The 23,794-nt window shown below is 39.0% G+C and overlaps 1 protein-coding gene across 3 annotated transcripts in view; it reads right to left on the bottom strand.

Moving 5' to 3' along the window:
• NUP153 (nucleoporin 153) overlaps positions 1-23,794 on the bottom strand; it is a 94,013-nt gene that overhangs the window by 46,965 nt on the left and 23,254 nt on the right. For 2 of the 3 annotated variants that reach the window (XM_025381648.1, XM_025381645.1), the window contains exons 3-9: positions 11,470-11,718; positions 11,178-11,317; positions 10,840-10,968; positions 4,965-5,081; positions 4,828-4,872; positions 4,513-4,566; positions 751-897 (exon numbers count right to left, since the gene is read on the bottom strand). In XM_025381648.1, the coding sequence (XP_025237433.1) occupies positions 751-897; positions 4,513-4,566; positions 4,828-4,872; positions 4,965-5,081; positions 10,840-10,968; positions 11,178-11,317; positions 11,470-11,718 (881 nt within the window). The remainder of the gene's footprint in view (positions 1-750; positions 898-4,512; positions 4,567-4,827; positions 4,873-4,964; positions 5,082-10,839; positions 10,969-11,177; positions 11,318-11,469; positions 11,719-23,794) is intronic. The other variant, XM_025381647.1, reaches the window with a different exon arrangement.

Below are 23,794 nucleotides of genomic sequence, written 5' to 3' on the forward strand. Positions count from 1 at the left end.
TGAAAAACATTTCAATATGAACTGGATATTAGATAGTTTTAAGGAATTAGAATTAATTTTCTTAGATGGGATAATACAGGACAAAGTACTTAGGAGATGCATATCAAAGTACTTAGGGTTCAAAAGATAATGTCTGAAATTTACTTTCAGATAGTTCAACAACGCCACACACAAGAAACAGATAAAGCAAATCCAGCAAAATTATTAAACCTAAACAATGAGTATATGCTAGAGTTTACTAGTCAACACTAACTTAAGATCTGATCAAGGTAGCGGCTAGGCACAGTGGCTCACACCTGTAATCCCAGCACTTTGGGAGGCCTAAGCAGGTGGGCCACTTGAGGTCAGGAGTTTGAGACCAGCCTGGCCAACGTGGTGAAACCCTGTCTCTACTAAAAATACAAAAATTAGCTGAGTGAGGTGGCACATGCCTGTAGTCCCAGCTACTCGGAAGGCTGAGGCAGGAGAATCACTTGAACCCAGGAGGCAGAAGCTACAGTGAGCTGAGACCATGCATGCCATTGCACTCCACCCTGGGCGACAGAGTGAGACTCCATCTTAAAAAAAAAAAGAAAGATTTGATCAAGGTGACAGCTATTTTAAAAGTATACCAATTCATAATCATCACTAATTCACAACCTTAATGCGTTATACAGTTGCTAGAATGCAATGGTAGTTATATTTAACATTATTTAATCTTACTCATTCTAATCAATATTCAAAGACTGGTAGAAATATACATATACTCACACTGCACTTTTTATCTATTCTTTGATTAGTCTTCCTGAATTCACCAGATGGAGTCAGCGATGGTTTAAAATAAACACTTCGATTTGTTGCTATGGAAACTGGCTTTGGGGTCATAAGTCTCTGAACAGGAGGATACTGAGAATCCACCTGACAGGTAAACAGAAATCAAAGACATTTATTTTCGTATAAATCAATAATTCATAACTAAATTTTGACAATAGCTAATGTGACCTAAAGACCAAGAGTATTTCCTAGAGAAATATACAGTAGATACAAACAAGAGGAAAAACTGATAATAATGGAATCCAAGGTATGTATCTATTTATATACATATATGTACATAAATATACACACACATAATTCTAAAATTGGTTTCATGGATACACTGTATTTCATTCCAGACTTAATGACTTTTTACACACATGCATGCATAGAAAATGGAACTATATTCAAAACAGCACTACAAATCTAAGCTTTTACAGAGTTAATTAATTTTAAAAAAAAATTTTTTTTTTTAAAAAGACGGACTCCTGCTCTGTCACCCAGACCACAGCTCACTGTAGCCAAGACCTGGGTGATCCTTCCACCACAGCCTCCTGTGTAGACAGGCATGCGCCACCATACCTGACTAATTTTTTTGGTATTTTTTGTAGAGACAGGGTCTCGCCATGTTGCCCAGGCTGGTCTCACACTCCTCGGCTCAAGCAATCTGCCTGCCTCAACCTCCCAAAGTGCTGAGATTACAGACATAAGACACCTCGCCTGGCTTTATTTTTTTTTTTTTTAACGGAGATTAGGTCTTGCTGTGTTGCCCAGACTGGCCTCAAACTTCTGAGCTCAAGCAATCCTTCTGCCTCAGCCTCTTTAAGTGCTGGGATTACAGGCATGACCCACTGTGCCTGGCCCAGAGTGAATTTTAAATGCATGAACTAAAATGTACTTTTGTCACATTTTCCCTGAATTACTATCCATATTTTCTGAGCTGCAAATAAGATATTTTAAAACTAGCTATGGGCCAAGCGTGGTGGCTCATGCCTGTAATCCCAGCAACGTGGGAGGCCGAGGCAGGTGGATCATTTGAGGTCAGGAGTTCGAGACCAGCCTGGCCAACATGGTGAAACTGTCTCTACTAAAAATGTAAAAATCAGCCAGGCATGGTGGCATGTGCCTGTAATCCCGGCTACTTAGGAGGCTGCGGCAGGAGAATGGTTTGAACCCAGGAGGCAGAGGTTTCAGTGAGCCAAGATTGTGTCACCACACTCCAGCCTGGGAGACAAAGCAAGAGTCAGTCTCCCAAAACAAACATAAAAACTAGCTATGAAAATATTTCAATTCCCAAAAATGTGACCAAATCCCTCTCCATGTTATTTCTCCCATTGTTATTTAAATACCAAGCCAAACCAAAAATCTTACAACATAAGTCTAAATGGTAAATAACTGTTAAGACTTTCAAACTGTAAAATGAACTCAATTTATTATGTAAGTACACCAAGTGTTTTGTTAACAATAGTCCTTTGCTAAACTGAAACATAGTAAAAAGCTTGTTGGTATAAAACCACTATAAAGCCAGAAGCTTCTAACTCTGTCCAAAGACTGTAATCCTATGAATAGGGTCCTTTCACTCAGCAGCAGCTGTGAACAACGTTGGTTTCCAGGGCAAAGCCTCTGTCTAGTTACTAACACTTCCCTAAAACCTCTTCACAAATGTGACCTTACATACAACTCAATAAGACAGGCTATTTTGCAGACTGTTCTGATAACATCTGTGAAACATGAGCTATGATACTGTATTCTGGCTTTTTATTTCTTAGCACCCATTAATAAACTTTTATGGATACTATACTCAACCATTAGTAAAACTGTTACTGATAAGAACTTACATTATGACATAATTTTAAAATTTCACCTCTTATTATAAAATAACTTGATACAAATAAGGGATTGAGAAAAGCTAGTAGCTTAAATTAATCCCATCATAGAAGCTAGTAATAGATTCCTTCTTGCCTAATTACAAATGTCTAGGTAATTCCAAAAATTGAGAAGCAACACTTCCAATAAAAAGTTCAATATTAGCTTTCTCTGCATCAGAATTTCATTACAGATAATTTATCAATATCGTAGTCATTACAATTAATTCATAAAATTACAATTTAAATAATTACTTTTGAGGAACTTGGTATTGTAAGAAACGCTTTCAAAAGAAAAATCCAGGCCGGGCAGTGGCTCACGCCTGTAATCCCTGCACTTTGGAAGGCTGAGGCGGGCGGATCACGAGGTCAAGAGATTGAGACTATCCTAGCTAATATGGTGAAACCCCATCTCTACTAAATATACAAAAAATTACCCAGGCATGGTGACATGCACCTATAGTCACAGCTACCCAGGAGGCTGAGGCGGAAGAATTGCTTAAGCCCGGAAGACGGAGGTTGCAGTGAGCTGAGACTGCGCCACTGTACACTCCAGCCTGGGTGACAGAGCGAGAGACTGTCTCAAAAAAAAAGAAAAAGAAAAATCCAACAGTCTGTTTTCCCTGAAGGATGCTTAACCAGCTATAAATAAACAAAAGATCCCTCTTTAATTCAAACTATCAAACATTGTATTTTTTCGCACAGTAACCTCCGAAGTTAATTTTAAGCAAATAGGATATATTAAAAGGGCAGCAAGATATAATGATCAACTTTATTAGTTCCACTATCTTGGAACAGTATTTTGTTTGGCTGATGAGAGATGTGCCTAACTGAAATTCTACTACACACAATAAACTTCACAAAAATTTGGTTAATGAGGAAAGTATACAAAGATGATGATGTGCAATGAGGACTTTAGTTTACTGAACTATTTTTTCTTTTCTTTTTTTTTTTTTTTGAGATAGAGTCTCACTTTGTCTCCCAGGCTGCAGTGCAGTGCTGCAACCTCAGCTTGCTGCACCCTCCTACTCCCGGGTTCAGGTGATTCTCCTGCCTCAGCCTCCAGAGTAGCTGAGATTGCAGGTGGACGCCACTATACCTGGCTAATTTTTTTTGTATTTTTAGTAGAGACAGGGTTTCACCATGTTGTCCAGGCTGGTTTTGAACTCCTGACCTTAAGTGATCCACTGGCCCGGGCCTCCCAAAGTGCTAGGATTACAGGTGTAAGCCACCGCACCTGGCCGATCACTCCTATTTTTATTTATCAAAAGGTAAGAGTAAGCCATAAACTCTGTCAAGATCCTGAAGATGGAAATGCTGAATAGTCCAAAAAAAAAAAAAAATTGGATGAGTGTCTACTACATATACAATATAGTCCTAAGGCCTGAAGAATAGAGTAAAATGTCCAAGTAAAAGAATATTACTTTTCGGGGTCAGGCACAGTGGCTCACACCTTAGTCCCAGCACTTTAGGAGGCCAAAGCAGGCAGATCACCTGAGCTCAGGACCAGCCTGAGCTCAGAGACCAGCCTGGCTAAAATGGTGAAACCCTGCCTCTACTAAAAATACAAAAATTAGTGGGGCAAGACAGCACGTGCCTGTAATCTCAGCTACTAGGGAGGCTGGGGCACAAGAATCACTTGAACCTGGGAGCCACAGGTTGCAGTGAGCCAAGATGGCGCCACTGCACACCAGTCTGGATGACAGAGCGAGACTAAGCCTCAAAAAAAAAAAAAAAAATTACTTTTCAAACATGTTCACTAATGTCTAAACTAAATCCAATTTGTATACTTGTGAACTTTAAACACAACAAAATTGCAGAGAGTTTAAATAACTAAATGCTAAACAAGTCTTACCTTTTCTCTTTTGGCCTGAAAATCTGTGATATCTATCCCACTCCTATCAAGAGGCTGAAAAATAAAAATACTATTAGAATAGTTGGGGAGTTATGAAAAATAACTTTTTTTTTCTTTTTGAGACGGAGTCTCACTCTGTTGCCCAGGCTGGAGTGCAGTGGCGCAACCTCAACTCACTGCAACCTCTGCCTCTCAGGTTCAAGCGATTCTCCTACCTCAGCCTCCCAAGTAGCTGGGACTACAGGTGTGCGCCACCACACCCAGCTAATTTTTGTATGAACAATATCTTTTTAAAAGGTTTAAATTTCAACTTACAGAATTCAGAGGAGAAGAAACAATGGATGGAATTCTTTTTGCATCCTGTTAATGTTGAAAAAACAACAAAATTAAGATTTTTCAATAATACTAGGTTTTGTTACACTCCTGTATTAATTTTGATTTTAAAAATTTACCGCTAAAGGGCTTGACATCTTCTCTAAAGACTGCAATATTCGCCGAGCTGTTGAACTGGTCACACCATAAGATTGTGCACTGAGTTGCTTAGCTTTCATTTGTCTTCTAACTGGTGCCTGTAAAGTAAACCCTATATTATTTATTGTAACACAAAATCTAAGGTACATATTTCACACAATGAAAATATTTATAAGATAGAATGGATGTCCAAAGTAAAACAAGATTTACTGCGTTAACAGCAATTTATCTCTGGGTAGGGTCATTAAAAGTTCAATTTTTTTCTTCATGCCTTTATTGGAAATCCAGTTCTCTGAGAAATTACCTTTACAACAACAAAAGAATGATAAGACAGCACGCACCATTCTAAAGAAATGTCTGGGCCAGGTGCAGTGGCTCATGTCTCTAATCCCAGCACTTTGGGAGGCTGAGGCGGGTAGATCACCTGAGGTCAGTAGTTCAAGATCAGCCAGGCCAACATGGTGAAACTCCATCTCTACTAAAAATACAAAAATTAGCTGGGTGTGCTGGCGGGCACCTGTACTCCCAGCTACTCAGGAGGCTGAGGCAGAAGAATCGCTTAAACCCAGAAGTGGAGGTTGCAGTGGGCTGAGATTGCGCCATTGCACTCCAGCCTGGATAACAGAGTGAGACTCCACCTCAAAAAAAAAAAAGTCTACCAGTTATGTCACATGGGGTAAATGGGGCAATTGATAAAAAGTTCTAGTATTACCTTAGATCCATTTATCTATAATATTTAAATCAAAGAACATTAAATTAATAAAAACTGAATTAAGATATCAGTTAACCTAAGCATTAAATAACATTCAATTAGAGTAAATTCTAAGATGGCTAAACAAAGAGATGGTAGATTCTACTGCAACGAAAACCTAAAATTTTAATACTAACGACTTGTTTCTCAGAAGTTAATATAACAGGCTGGGCACAGTGGCTCACGCAGTGTATCCTGTGACCCTGTTAAACTCACTTATTAGTTGTGGTAGCTTTTTTTGTAGTTTCTTTGGATTTTTTATGTAGATAAGCAAGTTATCTGTGTACAGGAATAACATTACAGGAATAATACCCTTTCCAATCTGCATGTCTTGATTTTTGTGCCTACTGCACTGGCTAGCACCTGCGGTATGATGTTAAACAGTAGCAGTGATTACAGGCATCCTTGCTCGCTTCCTCACACCATTAAGTATGATGCCAGATGATTTTTTTGTGGATGCACTTTATCAGGTAGAAGGATCTCATCTATTCCAAGGTTTGTTGAAAATTTATATCATGACTAAATGTTGGATTTTTAAAAAAATATTTTATATATCTATAGAGATGTTCATATAGTACTCTTTAGATTGTTTACAGGGTAAATCCAATTTTTTTTTTTTTTTTGAGATGGGAGTCTCACTCTGTTGCCCAGGCTGTAGTGCAGTGGTGTAATCTCGGCTCACTGCAACCTCCGACTCCCAGGTTCAAACAATTCTCCTGCCTCAGCCTCCTGAGTATCTGGGATTACAGGCATGCGCCACTGCATCCGGCTAATTTTTGTATTTTCAGTAGAGATGGGGTTTCACCATGTTGGCCAGGCTGGTCTCGAACTCCTGACCTCAGGTGATCTAAGGCCTCTCAAAGTGCTGGGAACACAGGCATGAGCCACCACACCCGTCCCAATCCCATTAATTTTCAAATGTTGAGTCAACCTTGCCTTCCCAGGATAAACCCCACTTGATCATGATGCAGCTTCCTTTTTAAATTTATTGGATTCCATTTACAAATATTTTTGTTGAGAAGGTTTGTGTCTATAATCCATGAGAAATAATAGTCTGTTGCTGTCTTCCAATGTCTTTGTCTGATTTTGGTCTCGGGGTAATAATGTTGGCCTCATAAAAGGTACTGGGGGAAGTGTTCCCTACTCTCCTACTATACTTAAGAGTTTGTGTAGAATTGGTATTATTTCTTTCTAAAATGTTTGGTAAGATTCACCAGGGAAGCTATCTGAGCCTGAAGCTTCTTTGCTGGAACCTATTTTAAATTATGAACTCAATTCATTGAAAAGATAAGACTATTCAGGCTACATATTCTTGACTAATACCAAATAACAAAAGTCTAACAAAATATGTTCAAGATCTGAATGCTGAACACTACAAAACATTGATGAAAAAAATTTATAAACCACCTAAATGGGAAGATACACCATGTTCATGGTTTGGAAGACTCTATTTTTGTTAAGATGCCTATTCTCACCAAATTGGTCTTTAGACTCAAATGCAATCTCAATCATGGTTGGGCATGCTGGCTCATACCTGTAATACCAGCACTCTTGGGAGGCCAAGGTGGGCAGATCACCTGAGGTCAGGAGTTCGAGACCAGCCTGGCCAACATGGTAAAACCTCGTCTCTACTAAAAATACAAAAATTAGCAGGGCATGGTGGTGTGTGCCTGTAGTCCCAGCTACTCGACAGGCTGAGGCAGGAAAATTGCTTGAACCCGGGAGGTGGAGGTTGCAGTGAAACAACATCATGCCACAGCACTTCAGCCTGGGTGACAGAGCAAGATTCCATCTCAAAAATAAAAAAAGCAATTCCAATCAAAATCCTAGCAGACTGTAGAAAAAAGCCAGTTTTAGATTTTTATAGAAAAGCAAAGGACCTAAAAAAGCCAAAACAAGCTTGAAAAAAGAACAAAGTTGGACTACTCTTATCACCTAATTTTAAGACTTACCGGAAGCCTACAGCAATCAAGACAGTGGAGTGTTGGCAAAAGGAAAGACGCAGTGTTGGCAAAAAGAAAGACACATAGATCAATGGGTGGCGGCAGCGGCGCAGGTCAAAAGTCCAGAAATAAAGCCATGTGAACCGGATTTCAACAAAGGTGCAGGCCGGGCATGGTGGTTCATTCTTGTAATCCGAACACTTTGGGAGGCCAACACAGGAGGATCACTTGAGCCCAGGAGTACAACACCAGCCTAGGCAACTTAGTGAGACCATTGCTACCAAAAAAAAAAAAAAAAATTAGCTGGGAATGGTGGCGCACGCCTGTGGTCCCAGCTCCCACGAGGCTAAAGTGGGCATTTGTGGCTCCAGTGGCACAATCGGTTAGCGCGCGGTACTTATAAGGAGGCTAAAGTGGGAGGATCACTTGAGCCCAGAAGGTTCTGGCTGCAGTGAGCCATGATCGTGCCACTGCACTCCAGCCTGTGTGACAGAGCAAGGCCCTGTCTCAAAACAAAAACACAAAACAATGATGGTGCAAAAGCTATTCAATGAACAGTCTTTTTAACAAATAACACTAGAACAATTGCACACCCATATGTTTTTTTTTAAAAAAAAAAACAACCTCGGCCAGGCACACCTATAATCTCAGCACTTTGGGAGGCTGCAGCAGGAGGACTGCTTGAGCCCAGGAGTTCAAGATCAGCCTGAGCAACACAGTAAGACTCCCATCTTTAATTTGTTAAAAAAACTTTTTAATTTAGAAAATAAAATTAACCTTGACCAATACCCCATACCACACACAAAAATTTATTCAAAATCAATCCTAAAACTGTAAAACTTGTAGAAGAAAACATACGAGAAAATCTTTGTGACATGGGATTAAGTAAAAATGTCTCAGATATGACACCAAAAGCATGAAACCATTAACAATACACACACGCGCACACACACACACACACAAAAAAGATGTCAACAAAAGTAAAACTTCTTAATCCAGTCTTTGTAGGGACATGGATGCAGCTGGAAACCATCATTCTTAGCAAACTATCACAAGAACAGAAAACCAAACACCGCATGTTCTCACTCATAGGTGGGAACTGAACAATGAGATCACTTGGACTCAGGAAGGGGAACATCACACACCGGGGCCTATCATGGGGAGGGGGGAGGGGGGAGGGATTGCATTGGGAGTTATACCTGATGTAAATGACGAGTTGATGGGTGCAGCAGACCAACATGGCACAAGTATACATATGTAGCAAACCTGCACGTTATGCACATGTACCCTACAACTTAAAGTATAATAATAATAAATAAATTAAAAAAAAAAAAAAAAAAGTAAAACTTCTGGCCGGGCACGGTGGCTCATGCCTGTAATCCCAGCACTTTGGGAGGCCGAGGCAGGTGGATCACGAGGTCAGGAGTTTGAGACCAGCCTGGCTAAGATGGTGAGACACTCCATCTCTACTAAAAATGCAAAAATCAGTCAGGTATGGTGGCAGGCACCTGTTATCCCAGCTACTCAGAAGGCTGAGGCAGAGAATTGCTTGAATCCAGGAGGTGGAGAGTGCACCACTGCACTCAATCCTGGGCGACAGCACAAGACTCTGGCTCAGGGAAAAAAACAAAAAATCTGTTCTTCAAAAGACACTGTTAAGATACACCACAGAATGGGAGAAAATATTTGCAAAACATATAACAAAGTATTTGTACCCTGAAAAATGAACTCTCTCAAAATTTATTAATAAGAAAATAACCCAATTTTAAAATGGGTGGAAGATTTGAACAGAGACTTCATCAAAGAAGATATTTCACCAAAAGATGGGCTGATAGCAAACAAGCACCAAATAAATACCTGAAAAGACACTCAACATCATTAGTCACCAGGGAAGTACAAATTAAAATCACAAGTTGGGGTTACCACTACATGCCTACTAGAATAGCAAAAACAAAAAAACCTGACACCACCAAGTGCTGACAAGGATGCACAGCAACTCTTACATTACTAGTCAGAACGAAACCTGGTACCAGCCACTCTGGAAAATGGTTTGGCAGTTTATTATAAAGTTTACTGAATACTTACTTACCATATGACCCATCAATTCAACTCCTAGGTATTTGTATTTACCCGAGAGATGAAAATGAATGCTCACAAAAAACATTCATAGCAGCTTCATTCATAATTGTCAGAAACTGGAAACAATTCAATGTCTTTTCACTAGTGAATAATAAACCAACTGTATTAACCATACTAACTACTCAGCAATAAAAAGGAACTATTAAAAGATGCAAAAACAGATGAATCTCAAATGCATTATGCTTAGTAGAATAAGCCAGAATCAAAAGGCTACATATGACTAAATGTATATGACATTCTGGAAAAGCCAAAACTACAGAGAAAGAAAACAGATCAGTGGTTGCCAGAGGGTGGTGGGAGGAGGAAGGATTGACTCAAGAAATACGTAAGGTAATGTTCTGGGGTGATGAAAATGTCTGATCAATATTTGATTGCAGAAGTGGTTATATACATAATAATGTGTTTTGTTAAAACTCAAATACTATAAAACAATGGTAAATTTTAATATGTGTAATTTATACCTCATTTAAAAAAAAATCACATTTCTTGAGATACACACACATATCTAATACATAAAACATTCACATAGGTCTAAATAATGTCTACATATGCTAAATGAAAAAATATAACCTATAGCTGTTATTTTCCCAAAGAATAATATTAAATCAAAACTACTGGCCAGGCGCAGTGGTTCACGCCTGTAATCCTAACACTTTGAAAGGCCGAGGATGGGGGATCACAAGGTCAAGAGATCGAGATCATCCTGGCCAACATAGTGAAACCTGTCTCTACTAAAAATACAAAAAATTAGCTGGGCGTGGTGGCGTGTGCCTGTACTCCCAGCTACTTGGGAGGCTGAGGCAGGAGCATCGCTTGAAACCAAGAGGCAGAGGTTGCAGCATGGGCCGAGATCGTGCCACCATACTCCAGCCTGGGCGACAGAGCCAAGACTATCTCAAAAATAAATAAATAAAAGAAAAATAAAAAATAAATCAAAACTATTTTTTTGAGCACAAAGTAATTTATTATCCAGTTAAAGTGGAAAAAAAAAAAAAGGTCATCAACCCTCCTATTGGAACCTACCTGATAAGGTGTATTTCGTAGTTTAGACTGTCTTACAGCAGCCGCTGCCCCACCGTATGTTGTTTTTCCAGGATAAAAAGGAGAGTCTCCAAGCTGACTGGTTTTAAGGACTGAAGAATTCCCAAGTGACTGCACAGAAACACAATGATAAATTATAAGTCATATGAACCCAGGAGGTGGAGGCTGCAGGGAGCTAAGATGGTGCCACTGCACTGAAGCCTGGGCAACAGAGAAAGACTCTTGTCTCAAAAAAAAAAAAAAAAAAAATATATATATATATATAAATGCAATAAACACTCAAGACTAATGTGATTAAATCCAACCCAGTTAGTACTCACAGGGGAAAGTGTTCCAAAGGCAGACAAGTTGAATGCTGGTTTTTTTGAGCTGGTGGCAGTGTGCTGCGAGAGTGAGTGAGAACGTTCAGCTTCTGGGGACCACAGAGGTGGCAATGAAGTGTTCTTTGAAACAGTTATATCTGAAACAAAATTACATAATCCATAGTAATAACACCAATACAAGATCCTAGATTTTTGTAAATACAAAAATTATATCCAAGTCAGGAAAAAAAAAATCCTATAAAATTTAATTTTACTACCCAAATTATGTACTACCACATGTCAAGAATACCTTTATCAGAAGCTCTTGAAGAAAAACCACTGGTAGTTGAGATGTTATCATCATCATGCTGAGAGGTAGAATCTTTAATTTCCTTTACAAGGGAAAATCCCGAACTGCCAATTGGGAATGCTGAGGATGTAGATGGCTGACAGTGTAATGCAGGGGATTCCAACATGGAGAAATTCAGATGGCTCCGATGAAGAGAAGGCCTTGTTAACACATCTGGATAATTTGAAGCAGTACTAGTTGTTGAAGGTTCTTAAAAGAAAAGCATTAATATTATGAATATACAACTTAGAGCAATACACTACCACAAATGGTTTTTACTTTAAGAAAACACATTATAGTATATAATAGCTTCAATTCAAATCACTGAGGCCTCCCATAAGCCCAATATAACATACTCCTAGCCAAAACAAAGTTTCAACTAAAATTAATTTAAATGAGAGCTAATTTTTTTAAACCAGTAAGAGTGATGTGATATGATACAACAGTTGAAATACAACTATTTTTTGCCAGTTGATTAAACCCATTCACTTTTTTGATGGTGTATTTCGTAATACAGAAAATAACTTGTGCCTTATTTATAGTCCTATCATTCTGAGACCATAAAAAATAAGTTTTACCCATATTTTGATACTGTCGCTTTTATTTCAATATGTCTAATCTTGACTCCCATCTGAAATTAGTTATGATGCAGGAGTAAAGAAAGGATTCAGCTTCACTGTTTTCCAAATGGTTAGCCTGTTTATAACCTAAGGTAATCTCTTAAATAAGCCATCCTTTCCTCAATGATTGAGAAGCCACTGTTACCACATACTAAACCATACTAACTTCCAAGAGTCTTTATTCCTCCCTTCCTCTAATGATGTATCTTTATACTTCCGTACGAGTACCAAATGTTTTAAATATTATGCTTTAGAATAAATTTAATGCCTGTTGAAGTTACTCCACCCCACCTTCCCTTTATTAAAATATGAAATTATTAAAATAAATTCTTTTTCAGAATTTATTTGTTTTCAGGGACATTTTCAAAAACTTTAGAATTGTTTCTAAAGTTCCCCAAAAAGAGGCCTCCAGTTAGGATGGAATAACTGGGACCAGATCAGCCCTTCTACTGTAAACAACTATAAGACTGGAGAAAAAAATATGAGGCTACTGCTTTCAGACAGTGGAAAACAGCACAAAAACTCACAAGGTGAGCCCTACGATTACCCAGCTCTCTGTCTAAGAACATTTTCAGACCTTGAACAGACACCTAAAGTCAAGTAACACAGAGCAGGAAGAAATCAGAATTCAGGGCACTGGAGAGTAGGGAACTGTGCAGAGAGGGTCTCCCAGAAATCCACATGGGAGTGTCCAGTGAGCGGACAGGCTGTACATACTCATAGCAAGACCACCCAAGCCTTACGCAGCAGCTGCTATGGAGTTGAGAAAACAGAGACACCAGACAGTGTACCGTGCTAGGGGAAAAAACAATGCTGAAGACTCTCAAGTTTTAGGGCCATCAGAATTTAGAGATCTCATTAACAATGGCATTCAGCTGATATACCAAAAGGTTCCCCCTTAAAAATAAGGAGTAAGTATATAACTAAAGTAAGATCTACTATGGATCTCTCCTAAAAAGCCACAGGGGAAACAGAGCTTGGAGGCTAAGGCCTACCACATTGGGAGGCTTAGGAAACACCCTGGACTTCCCACAAATATACATTAACACAGCACAAAACTACAACTACGAAAGTTCAAAATTATCATTAACTAAACTGCCTGCTAAAAACAAGAACCAACACTCTTCAGAGGAAGATGACAGAACCAAGAGTCTCTACATATTATCATTCAAAATGCCAATATAGTCAAAACTCAATGTATAGAAAAAAGAAAACTGTGATCGATGCACAGGGTAGGGGGATAGGGGAAAGTAGGTGTTAGAAACTTTAACCAAAGGTAGCAGACAAAGACCTTAAAATATTTAGCATAACAAGACTTTAAAGCAGCTATCTGGAATATGTTCAAAGTTCCTAAAAGAGCCCTTAAAATTATTTTGACTAGGATCACACTGAATTTAAGGTTTTTAAAAAGAACTGATATCATTCCCAACACTGCTTTCCTACCCACCTTTCCTTTGGTTCAGATCTGCTTTATGACCCTCAGTGGAACTTAAGAGAATTTCTTCTTCTAGAGTGTCACACACTTCTTGTTAAAGTGTATGATTTTTTTTTTTTGAGACAGTCTCACTTTGTCACCCAGGCTAGAGTGCAGTGGCAATCTCAGCTCACTGCAACCTCCACCTCCCAATTGTTTGATACTGCAAATGGGATCCTTTCTTCTTTCATGTTTTCTAATTGGCTACTGCTTAAATAAGAGAGTGGTCAGGTATTTTCAATATTAACCGTGTGTCAATTGCTACAGTTTCCTTATTCTAACATATTACCACATCCCCATAACTAATTACATTCTTAATATCTAGAAGTGGTGATGATGGACTTCTACCTTATTCCCAACTTTAATGAGATTGCCTCTAATGTTTCACCATTAAATATGATTCTGGGCTGGGTACAGTGGCTCACATCTGTAATCCCAGTACTTTGGGAGGCCGAGGCAGGCAGACGACTTGAGGTCAGGAGTTCAAGACCAGACTGGCCAACACGGCAAAATCCCATCTCTACTAAAAATACAAAAATTACCCGGGCATGGTGGCACGTGCCTGTAATTCCAGCTACTTGCGAGGCTGAAGCATGAGAATCGCTTGAACCTGGGAGGCAGAAGTTGCAGTGAGCTGAGATCGTGCCACTGCATTTCAGCCTGGTTGACAGAGCCCTCTGTCTCAAAAAAAAAAAAAAAAAAAAGATTCTGGTCTTTGGTTTGAAAAACTGACATGCTAAGGAAGTAACAGTTTCTAAACTCCAAATAGAAACAAAGAGTGAATTTTAAATTTTAGCAAATGTCTATTTACTAAAAAGCAAAAATAGGATCATTTTACCTAGTAACATGGTAAACTATATTAAATCCTGAATGACTACTTGCATTAATTGATTAATGCTCTCCTCAGTAAGTATTTTGTGATGTGCTGCTAGACTGTATTTGCCATTCTGCAGTGTTCTTCTGTGTGCTATCTTCCTAAAAAATTGTCTTGGCTGGACACAGTGGCTCACGCCTGTAGTCCCAACACTTTAGGAGGCCAAGGCAGGAGTATCACTTGAGCCCAGGAGTTCAAGACCAGCCTGGGCAACAAACTGAGACTTCATCTCTACTAAAAATTTAAAAAGTCAGCTGGGTGTGGTTGCACACACCTGTAGTCCCAGCTACTCAGGAGGCTGAGGTGGGAGGATCACTTGAGCCCAGGAGTTCAAAGCTGCAGTGAGCTCTGATGGCACCACTGCACTCCAGCCTGACCAATAAAGCAAGACTATCTCAAAACTCCTTAAACAATAAAACAATTCTAGATTATTTAGTTCCAAAGTACTGTAACAAAAAAAAAAAAAAAAAAGCAAGCTGCAGATAAAAACACTCAACAAACTAAGACTAGAAGGAAACTACAACATAATAAAAGCCATATATGCAAAACCACACTAACATCATACTCAATGATAAAAGACTGAAAGATTTTTCTCTAAGACCAGAAGGCAAAGCTTCTCAATTTCCCCACTTCTATTCAACATAATATTGTAAATTATAGTCAGAGCAATAAGAGAAATAAATAAAACACATCTAAATTGGAAAAGAAAAAGTAAAAAATCGTATTTGCAGTTGACATAATCTTACATGCAAATAACAGTGAAGATTCAGTCAAAAGCTGTTAGAGCAAATTTAGCCAAGTACCAGGATACAAAAATCAACACACAAAAAAATTTGTTTCTATGCACTAATAATGAACAATCTGAAAAGTAAATTAAGAAAACAATTTCATTTATAATAGCACCAAAAAGAATAAAATATTTAGGAATGAACGAAGGTAAAAGATGTGCACATGGAAACTACAAAATAGTACTAAAAGGAAAAAAACATAAATAAACGGAAAAATATCCCGCGTACGTGGACTACAAGACTAAATATTGTTGGGATGTCAATACTATTCAAAGCAATCTATCTACAGATTCAATACAATCTCTCTAAATCCCAAAGACGTTTTTTGCAGAAATAGAAAACCTATCCTAAAATTCATATGGAATCTCAAGGAACCTCAAAATGCCAAAATAATCTTCAAAAACAACAAAGTTGGAGGTTTCATGCTTTCTGATTTTAAAACTTATTACAGAAGTACAGTAATGAAAACAATGTGGCACTGGTGAGAGAGAACAGGAGGTGGGATGTAGTTTCTCCTTCACTTATTTTTTTTTTCTCCTCCTCACAAAACCCGTAACATTACCTCACTGATATTACACATGCTAACCCTGAGGGTTTAGTCACACACAAAGAAAACAGCCATTCTGCGGTGCTCTCATAATGTGTAACCATACCTTTTAAAGAATTCCAGGAATTGGTCTTAGGAGATCCAAAACCAAATCAAGGTTGCAGAGTCCACCTCAGGAAGGAATGCGAAATAATTGATTTACAGCATTGTTGCCACCAGCCAGACCCCTACTGGAGATAATCACCGCAACCAGATATGCTGCCTTGCATACCCTACCCTGTAGTGCTTTGCCCAGCCCAGCCTGCATACCTTACTCCATGTCAATTCCTGTGCTTTGCCTAATAAAAAAAAGTCCTACTGGCTTTTTCCAGGAAGCCAGAAGAGGATCCTTGAGCCTCACCTCCATTGTTTCCCTTGTGCTCAAGCAGAAGCCCTGAAATAAAAGTCCTGTCTGGGAAATCTGCTTGGCTCCGTGTTAATTTCCATTACATGGGAAACCAAAGAGCCTGTGGTCTGTAATACTAGAATAAAGACAAACAACATAGACCATGCAAGTGAACACAGGGCCCAGAAACAAACTACCATATTTGATCAAACGATCTTCAACAAGGATTTCAAGACCACTCAATGGGAAAAAGATGGTCTCTTTATTAAATGGTTTGAAAAACTGGATATCCACATGGAAAAGAATGAACCCTTATCTTGAACCATATACGAAAATTAACTCTAAATGGATTAAAGACCAAAGTATAACACCCAAAACTAAAAAACTTTTAGAAGAAAACAGAATTTCAGGACATGAGATTTGACAATGATTTATTAAATATGACACTAAAAGCACAGGCCACAGAAGCAAAAACAAACAAACAGGACTACATCAAATGTAAAAACTTTTATGCATCAAAGGATGTAATCAACAGAGTAAAAGGCCAACCTACAGGATGGGAGAAAATATCCACAAATTATATATGTGATAAGGGATTAATATCCAGAACATAGAAAGAACTCCAATCCCCAGTGAAAATGGCTTTTATCAAAAAGGCAATAATGGATGCTGGTGAGGATGTAGAGAAAGGAGAATCCTTGTACACTGTTGTTGGTGGGAATGTCAATTAGTACAGTCATTATGGAGAACATCATTGAGGTTTCTCACAAAAACTAAAAGTAGAACCACAATATGATCCAGCAATCCCACTGCTGGGTATATATCCAAGATAAAGGAAATTAGTACATCAAAGAGATAATCTGCACTCACATATTTATTGCAGCACTATTCACAATAGCCAAGATATGGAATTGACCTAAGTATCCATCCACAAATGAATGGACAAAGAAACTGTGCTACATATACACAATGGAGTATTATTCAGCCATTAAAAAAAAAAAGAATTAAATCTTGCCATTTGCAACAATATAGATGGAACTGTAGAACATCACATTAAGTGAAATAAGCCAGGCACAAAAAGACAACTATCACATGTTCTCAAATGTGACAGCTTTAAAAAAAAAAGGGGGGGGGGGACTGTTCCATGGAGACAGAGAATGGAATGACAATTACCAGTAGGGAACTCATGGAGACAGAGAATAGAATGATGGTTACCAGAAGATAGAAAGGGTGGTGGTGAATGGGAGATAAACAGAGGACACAAAAATACAGTTAGAAGGAGTAAGATCTAGTGTTTGGTAGCATACAATACAGCAAATATAACAACAATTCATCGTCTTATTTCAAAATAGCTAAAAGAGTGGAATCAGAACGTGCTAACACAAAGAAATAATAAATTCTAAGGGTAACGGACATCCCAATTACCCTGATTTGATCAGTACACATTGTATGTTTATATCAAAATATTACATGTACCCCATATATGTGTACAAATATTATGTATTATGTAATAATTAAAAATAAACCTTTTTTTAAAAAAGGTAAATCCAAGCAAAATATAAAAAAGAATTCCTACAACCCCCCCCCAAAAAAGAAGTTGATTAAAAAGTGGGCAAAGAACCGAAATAGGCATTTCTCTAAGATTACAGACAGATGGCCAAAGAGTATATGAAAAGATGTTCAACATCACTAACCATCAGAGAAATGCAAATTAAAACCACAGTGAGATAACATTTCATACCCATCAGGACAGTTATTAACAAGAAAGGGGAAAATAAATGTTAGTAAGGATGTGAAGAAATTGTACACTATCAGTGGGAATATAAAACAGTGCAGCCACTATGGAAATAGTAATTTCTCAAAAAATTAAGGACAGAATTTCCTTATGATCTAGCAATTCCACTCTGGGTATATACCCAAAGGAACTGAAAGCAAGGTCTCAAAGAGATTTGTGCGCTCATGTTCACAGCAGCATCATTCACAAGAGCCAATAGGTAGATGCAACTCAAATCTCCATCAACAGACAAATGGATAAGCAAAATGTGATATATACATTCAATATATTATTCTGCCTTAAAAAGGAAATTGTGATACATGCTACAACATGTAGAACCTTGAAGGCATTATGCTAAGTGAAATAAAGCCAATAACAAAGACAAATGCTGTATGATTAATTAACATGAGGTACATGAGATAAACATTAATTAACATGAGGTACTTAACAGAGATAGTACTGTAGAACTGTGACTTGGCAGGGCCTGAGGGGAGAGAGGAAATGAGGTGGTATTGTTCAATGGGTATAGACTTTCAGTTTTGTAAGATGAAAAATTCTGAGATGAAAGGTGGTAATGGTTGCGCAATAATGAGAATATACTTAAAGTCACTGAACAGTGCACTGCAAAATAACATAAATTATGTTATATATATTTTACCGCGATTCAAAAACAAATGTTTCCATCGCAGCTAAAAAGACAATGAATTTTTTTAAATAATTATTCATTAAAAATCCTATTTTAAAAATCTGATAGAATATCTAAATTTATTTTATATATAATAATTTATTATCAGGAGGACTCAGGTTAACAGAGATACTGGGCCGGGTGTGATGGCTCACGCGTGTAATGCTAGCACTTTGGGAGGCTGAGGCAGGCAGATCACGAGGTCAGGAGATAGAGACCATTCTGGCTAACACGGTGAAACCCCATCTCTACTAAAAATACAAAAAATTAGCCGGGCATGGTGGCGGGTGCCTGTAGTCCCAGCTACTTGGGAGGCTGAGGCAGGAGAATGGCGTGAACCCGGGAGGCAGAGGTTGTAGTGAGCCGAGATCATGCCACTGCACTCCAGCCTGGGTGACAGAGCAAGAATCTGTCTCAAAACAAAACAAAACAAAATACCAGAGATACTGTCTGGGGCTTAGAAATCCACTGGCAGAGGTATCTAAACCAATCCAATCAGCATTTACACATAATAAATATTTCAATTTATCTGCAATCAGGATTTACATACACATAGGCTGAAACGTTTCCTGGGGTATCAAGTATTCCAATATTACTGTAGTATATTATACTACGAAAATGCTTTTTACTTATCCCATTCTCTCATCCCTGCATCAGTTTCTCCTATAAGAGAAAAGTGACAGGATAATTTTCCAACTCTTGGCAGGACATCAACTAAATCTAGTATATACAGACACCAAAGAGGAAAAAGAAATCCAACACAGGCCAGGTGTGGTGGCTCATGCCTATAATCCCAGTGCTTTTAGGAGGCTGAGGCAGGAGGATCACTTGAGGCCAGGAGTTCAAGACCAGCCTGGGCAACATAATGAGGCCTCACCCCTACTAAAAATTTTTAAAACATAGCTAGGCATGGCAGCACACTCTTGTAGTCCCAGCTACCTGGGAGGTTGAGGAGGAGAATGTAAAGTGAGTCACACCGTTTTTTGTTTCCCAGGGCATACAAAAGTTATGTTTACACTACACTATAGCCTATTAAGTGTGCAATAGCATTATGACAATAAAAACAATGTACCTACTTTAAAAAAAAAATTGCTAACAAATAACAATCTGCTGAGCCTTCAGAAAGTCATAATCTTTTAGGTGGTGTTAACAGGTCTTTGCCTCAATGTTGATGGCTACTGACTGATCAGGGTGATGAGTACTGAAGGCTGGGGTGGTGGTGGCAATTTCTTAAAATAAGACAACAATGAAGTTTGCCTCATCGATTGACTATTCCTTTAAAAGATTTCTCTGTGGCATGCAACATTTTTGATAGCATTCTAACTGCAGAATTTTCAAAATGGGAGTCAGTCCTCTCAAATTTTGCTGCTGCTGTATCAACTAAGCTTATGTAATATTCCATATTATTCTGTAATCTTAAAAATGTGCACAGTATCTTTACCAAGAGTAGATTCCATCTCAAGAAATCACTTTCACCAGGCGTGGTGGCTCACACCTACAATCCCAGCACTTCCCGAGGCCGAGCGGGGCGGATCACAAGATCAGGAGCTAGAGATGATCCCTGCCAACACGGTGAAACCCCATTTCTACTAAAAATACAAAAAATTAGCTGGGCGTAATTTTTTGTAAAAATACAAAAAATACAAAAAATATGCCTTAGTCCCAGCTACTCGGGAGGCCGAGGCAGGAGAATTGCTTGATCCCAGGAGGCGGAAGTTGCAGTGGGCTGAGATTGCACCACTGCATTCCAGAGTGGGCAACAGAGCAAGACTGTCTCAAAAAAAAAAAAGAAAGCACTTTCTTTGCTCATCCATAAGAAGCAACTCCTCATCCATTCAAGTTTGAGTGTAAGATGCTGCAGTAATTCAGTCACATCTTCATACTCCACTTCTAATTCTAGTTCTCTATTTCTACCACATTTGTAACATTTGTAGTTCCTTCCTCCACTGAAGTCCTGAACCCCTCAGAGTTATCCATGGGGATTGGAATCAACTTTCTCTAAACTCCTATTCATGTTAATATTTGAACCTCCTCCCGTAAATCACAAATGATTTTTCTCCCCCCAGTTAGCCTTGACTCGAAACTCAACGAATGTTCTTAATGTCATCTAGAATGGTGAATCTTTTCCAAAAGGTTTTCAATTTACTTTACCCAGGTCTATCTGAGGAATGACTATGACAGCTATAGCCATATGAAAGGTTATTTCTTAAATAATGAGACTGGAAAGTCAAAATGCCTCCTTGATCCATGGGCTGCAGAATGGACATTGTATTAATAATTAAGCATGAGAACAACATTAATCTCGATGCACATCTCATTACAGCTCTTGGGTGACCAGATGCACTATCAATGAGCAGTGGCTATTTTGAAAAGCATCTTTTTGTCCCCAAGCAAGAGGTCTCAACAACACGGGCTTAAAATGTTCAGTAAACCATGCTGTAAATAAATGTGCCATCATCCAGGTTTTGTTGTTCCAATTACACAGCACAGGCAGAGTAGATTTAGCATAATTCTTTTTTTTTTTTTTTTTTTTTATTTTTTGTTTTTTTTTTGAGACGGAGTCTCGCTCTGTCGCCCAGGCTGGAGTGCAGTGGCCGGATCTCAGCTCACTGCAAGCTCCGCCTCCCGGGTTTACGCCATTCTCCTGCCTCAGCCTCCCGAGTAGCTGGGACTACAGGCGCCCGCCACGTCGCCCGGCTAGTTTTTTTTTGTATTTCTTAGTAGAGACAGGGTTTCACCCCAGGATGGTCTCGATCTGCTGACCTCGTGATCCGCCCGTCTCGGCCTCCCAAAGTGCTGGGATTACAGGCTTGAGCCACCGCGCCCGGCCGATTTAGCATAATTCTTAAGAGCCCTAGGATCTTTGAAATGGTAAATAAGTACTGGCTTCAACTTACAATCACCAGTTGCATTAACCCCTAATAAGAGATTAGCCTATCCTTTGAAGCCAGGTATTGACATCTCTTCTCCAGCTATCAAAATCCTAGATGGTATCTTCTTCCAACAGGAGACCACGTTTCATCTGAAAGTGTTGTGCTGCGTAGTCATCTGATACAGTTTAGATGTCTGTCCCCTCCAAATCCTATGTTGAAATGTGATCCCCAATGTTGGGAGTGGGGTCGAATGGGAAGTCTTCGGGTCATGGGGGCAGATTCCTCATGAATGGCTTGGTATCCTCCCCAGGGTAATGGCCTCAAGTGATATTTGGTTATTAAAAAGAGTCTGGGACCTCTCTGCTCTTGCTCCCTTCTCTCTCCATGTGACTGATATGCCTGCTCCCACTCTGCCTTCTGCCATGAGTAAAAACCTCCTGAGATCACACTAAAAGCCAAGCAGATGCTGGTGCCATGCCCACACAGCTTGCAGAACCATGAGCCAAATAAGCTTCTCTTCTTTATGAATTACCCAGTCTCGGGTATTCCTTTGTAGAATGCAAAATGGATTAATACACCACCTTCGTCAGTGCTTTTAGCTAAATCTTCTGGATAACTTATTGCAGCTCCTACATCAGCACTTGTTGCTTCATCTTGCCTTTTTATGTTATAGAGACAGATTCTTTCCTTAAACCTCATGAATAAATCTCCGCTGGCTTCCAACTTTTCTCCTGCAGGTTTCTCATCTCTCTCAGCCTTCACAGAATTCAAGGGAGTTAGGGCTTGCTCTGGATTACGCTTTGGCTTAAGGGAATGTTGTAGCTAGTTTGATCGTCTATCCAAACCACTCAAACTTTCTACACATCAGCAACTGGTTGCTCTGCATTCCTATTATCCTTTGTGTGTTAACTAGAGCAGCACTTTTAATTTCCATCAATAACTTTTCCTTTGCATTCACAAGTTGGCTAACTGGTACAAGAGGCCTAGCTTCAGGCCTGTCTCAGCTGTCCACATGCCTTCCCTCACTAAACTTAAGTACTTACAGCTTTTGGATAAAAGACGGGGAACTCCAATTTTCACTGGAACACTCAGAGGCCATTGTAAGGTTATTAATTAGCCTCATTTCAATATTGTCAGAGAATAGGGAGGCCCAGAAAGAGGGAGAGAAAAGGGGAATAGCCAGTCGGTGGAGCAGCCGGAACACACACAACATTTACTGATTAAGTTCATCATCTTATATGGTTGTGGCTCGTGGCACCCCAGAACAATTACAGTAGTAATACCAAAGAACACTGATTATCATGATAGATACAGAATTTAAAAGTTTGAAATACTGCAAGAATTACCAAAATGTAACAGACACAAGGTGAGCGTGTGCTGGTGGAAAAATGGCACTGTTCAACTTTCTTGACATGCGATTGCCACAAACTCAATTTGTAAAAAATGCAGTATGTGCAAAGTGTAATAACATATGTATTTATAAAATTAATATTTAGTAAACAACTAAATTTATTTAGGACTGCCACGTTAGCTTTCCAGAGTCTGACATTACTTCAACAGCAGATATATAGTCATGCACCACATAAGAACAGTCAACTAGCCTGGCGCAGTGGCTCACACCTGTAATCCCAGCACTTTGGGAGGCTGAGGCGGGCGGATCACGAGGTCAGCAGATAGAGACCATCCTGGCTAACACGCTGAAACCCCGTCTTTACTAAAAATACAAAAACATTAGCCGGGCATGGTGATGGGCGCCTGTAGTCCCAGCTACTCGGGAGGCTAAGGCAGGAGAATGGCATGAACCCGGGAGGCGGAGCTTGCAGTGAGCCAAGATCACACCACTGCACTCCAGTCTGGGCAACAGAGCAAGACTCCGTCTCAAAAAATAAAAATAAAAAACAATCAACTACAGAACACATATGCAACAGTGGTCCCGTAAGATTATGAAGAAGCTGAAAAATCTGTATCACCTAGTAACATCATAGTCATCCTAAGGCCTTAGTGCAATATATTACTCAGGAGTCTACAGGCATGCCGATATCTTTTATATCATATGTACTTTTTCTATGCTTATACATGTTTAGATACACAAATATTCACTATTATAATTGCCTACAGTATTCAGCACAGTAACAGGCTGTGCAGTAAATAAATCCAGTGTTGCCAGTCAAATAAAACTAGAGCACATACATTTATGTACTCTATATAATACTATACTTGGTAATGATAATAAATGACTATGTAACTGTTTTATGTATTTACTATA

Source organism: Theropithecus gelada, chromosome 4 (genome assembly GCF_003255815.1).
Source record: "Theropithecus gelada isolate Dixy chromosome 4, Tgel_1.0, whole genome shotgun sequence".
Classification (NCBI taxonomy): domain Eukaryota; kingdom Metazoa; phylum Chordata; class Mammalia; order Primates; family Cercopithecidae; genus Theropithecus; species Theropithecus gelada.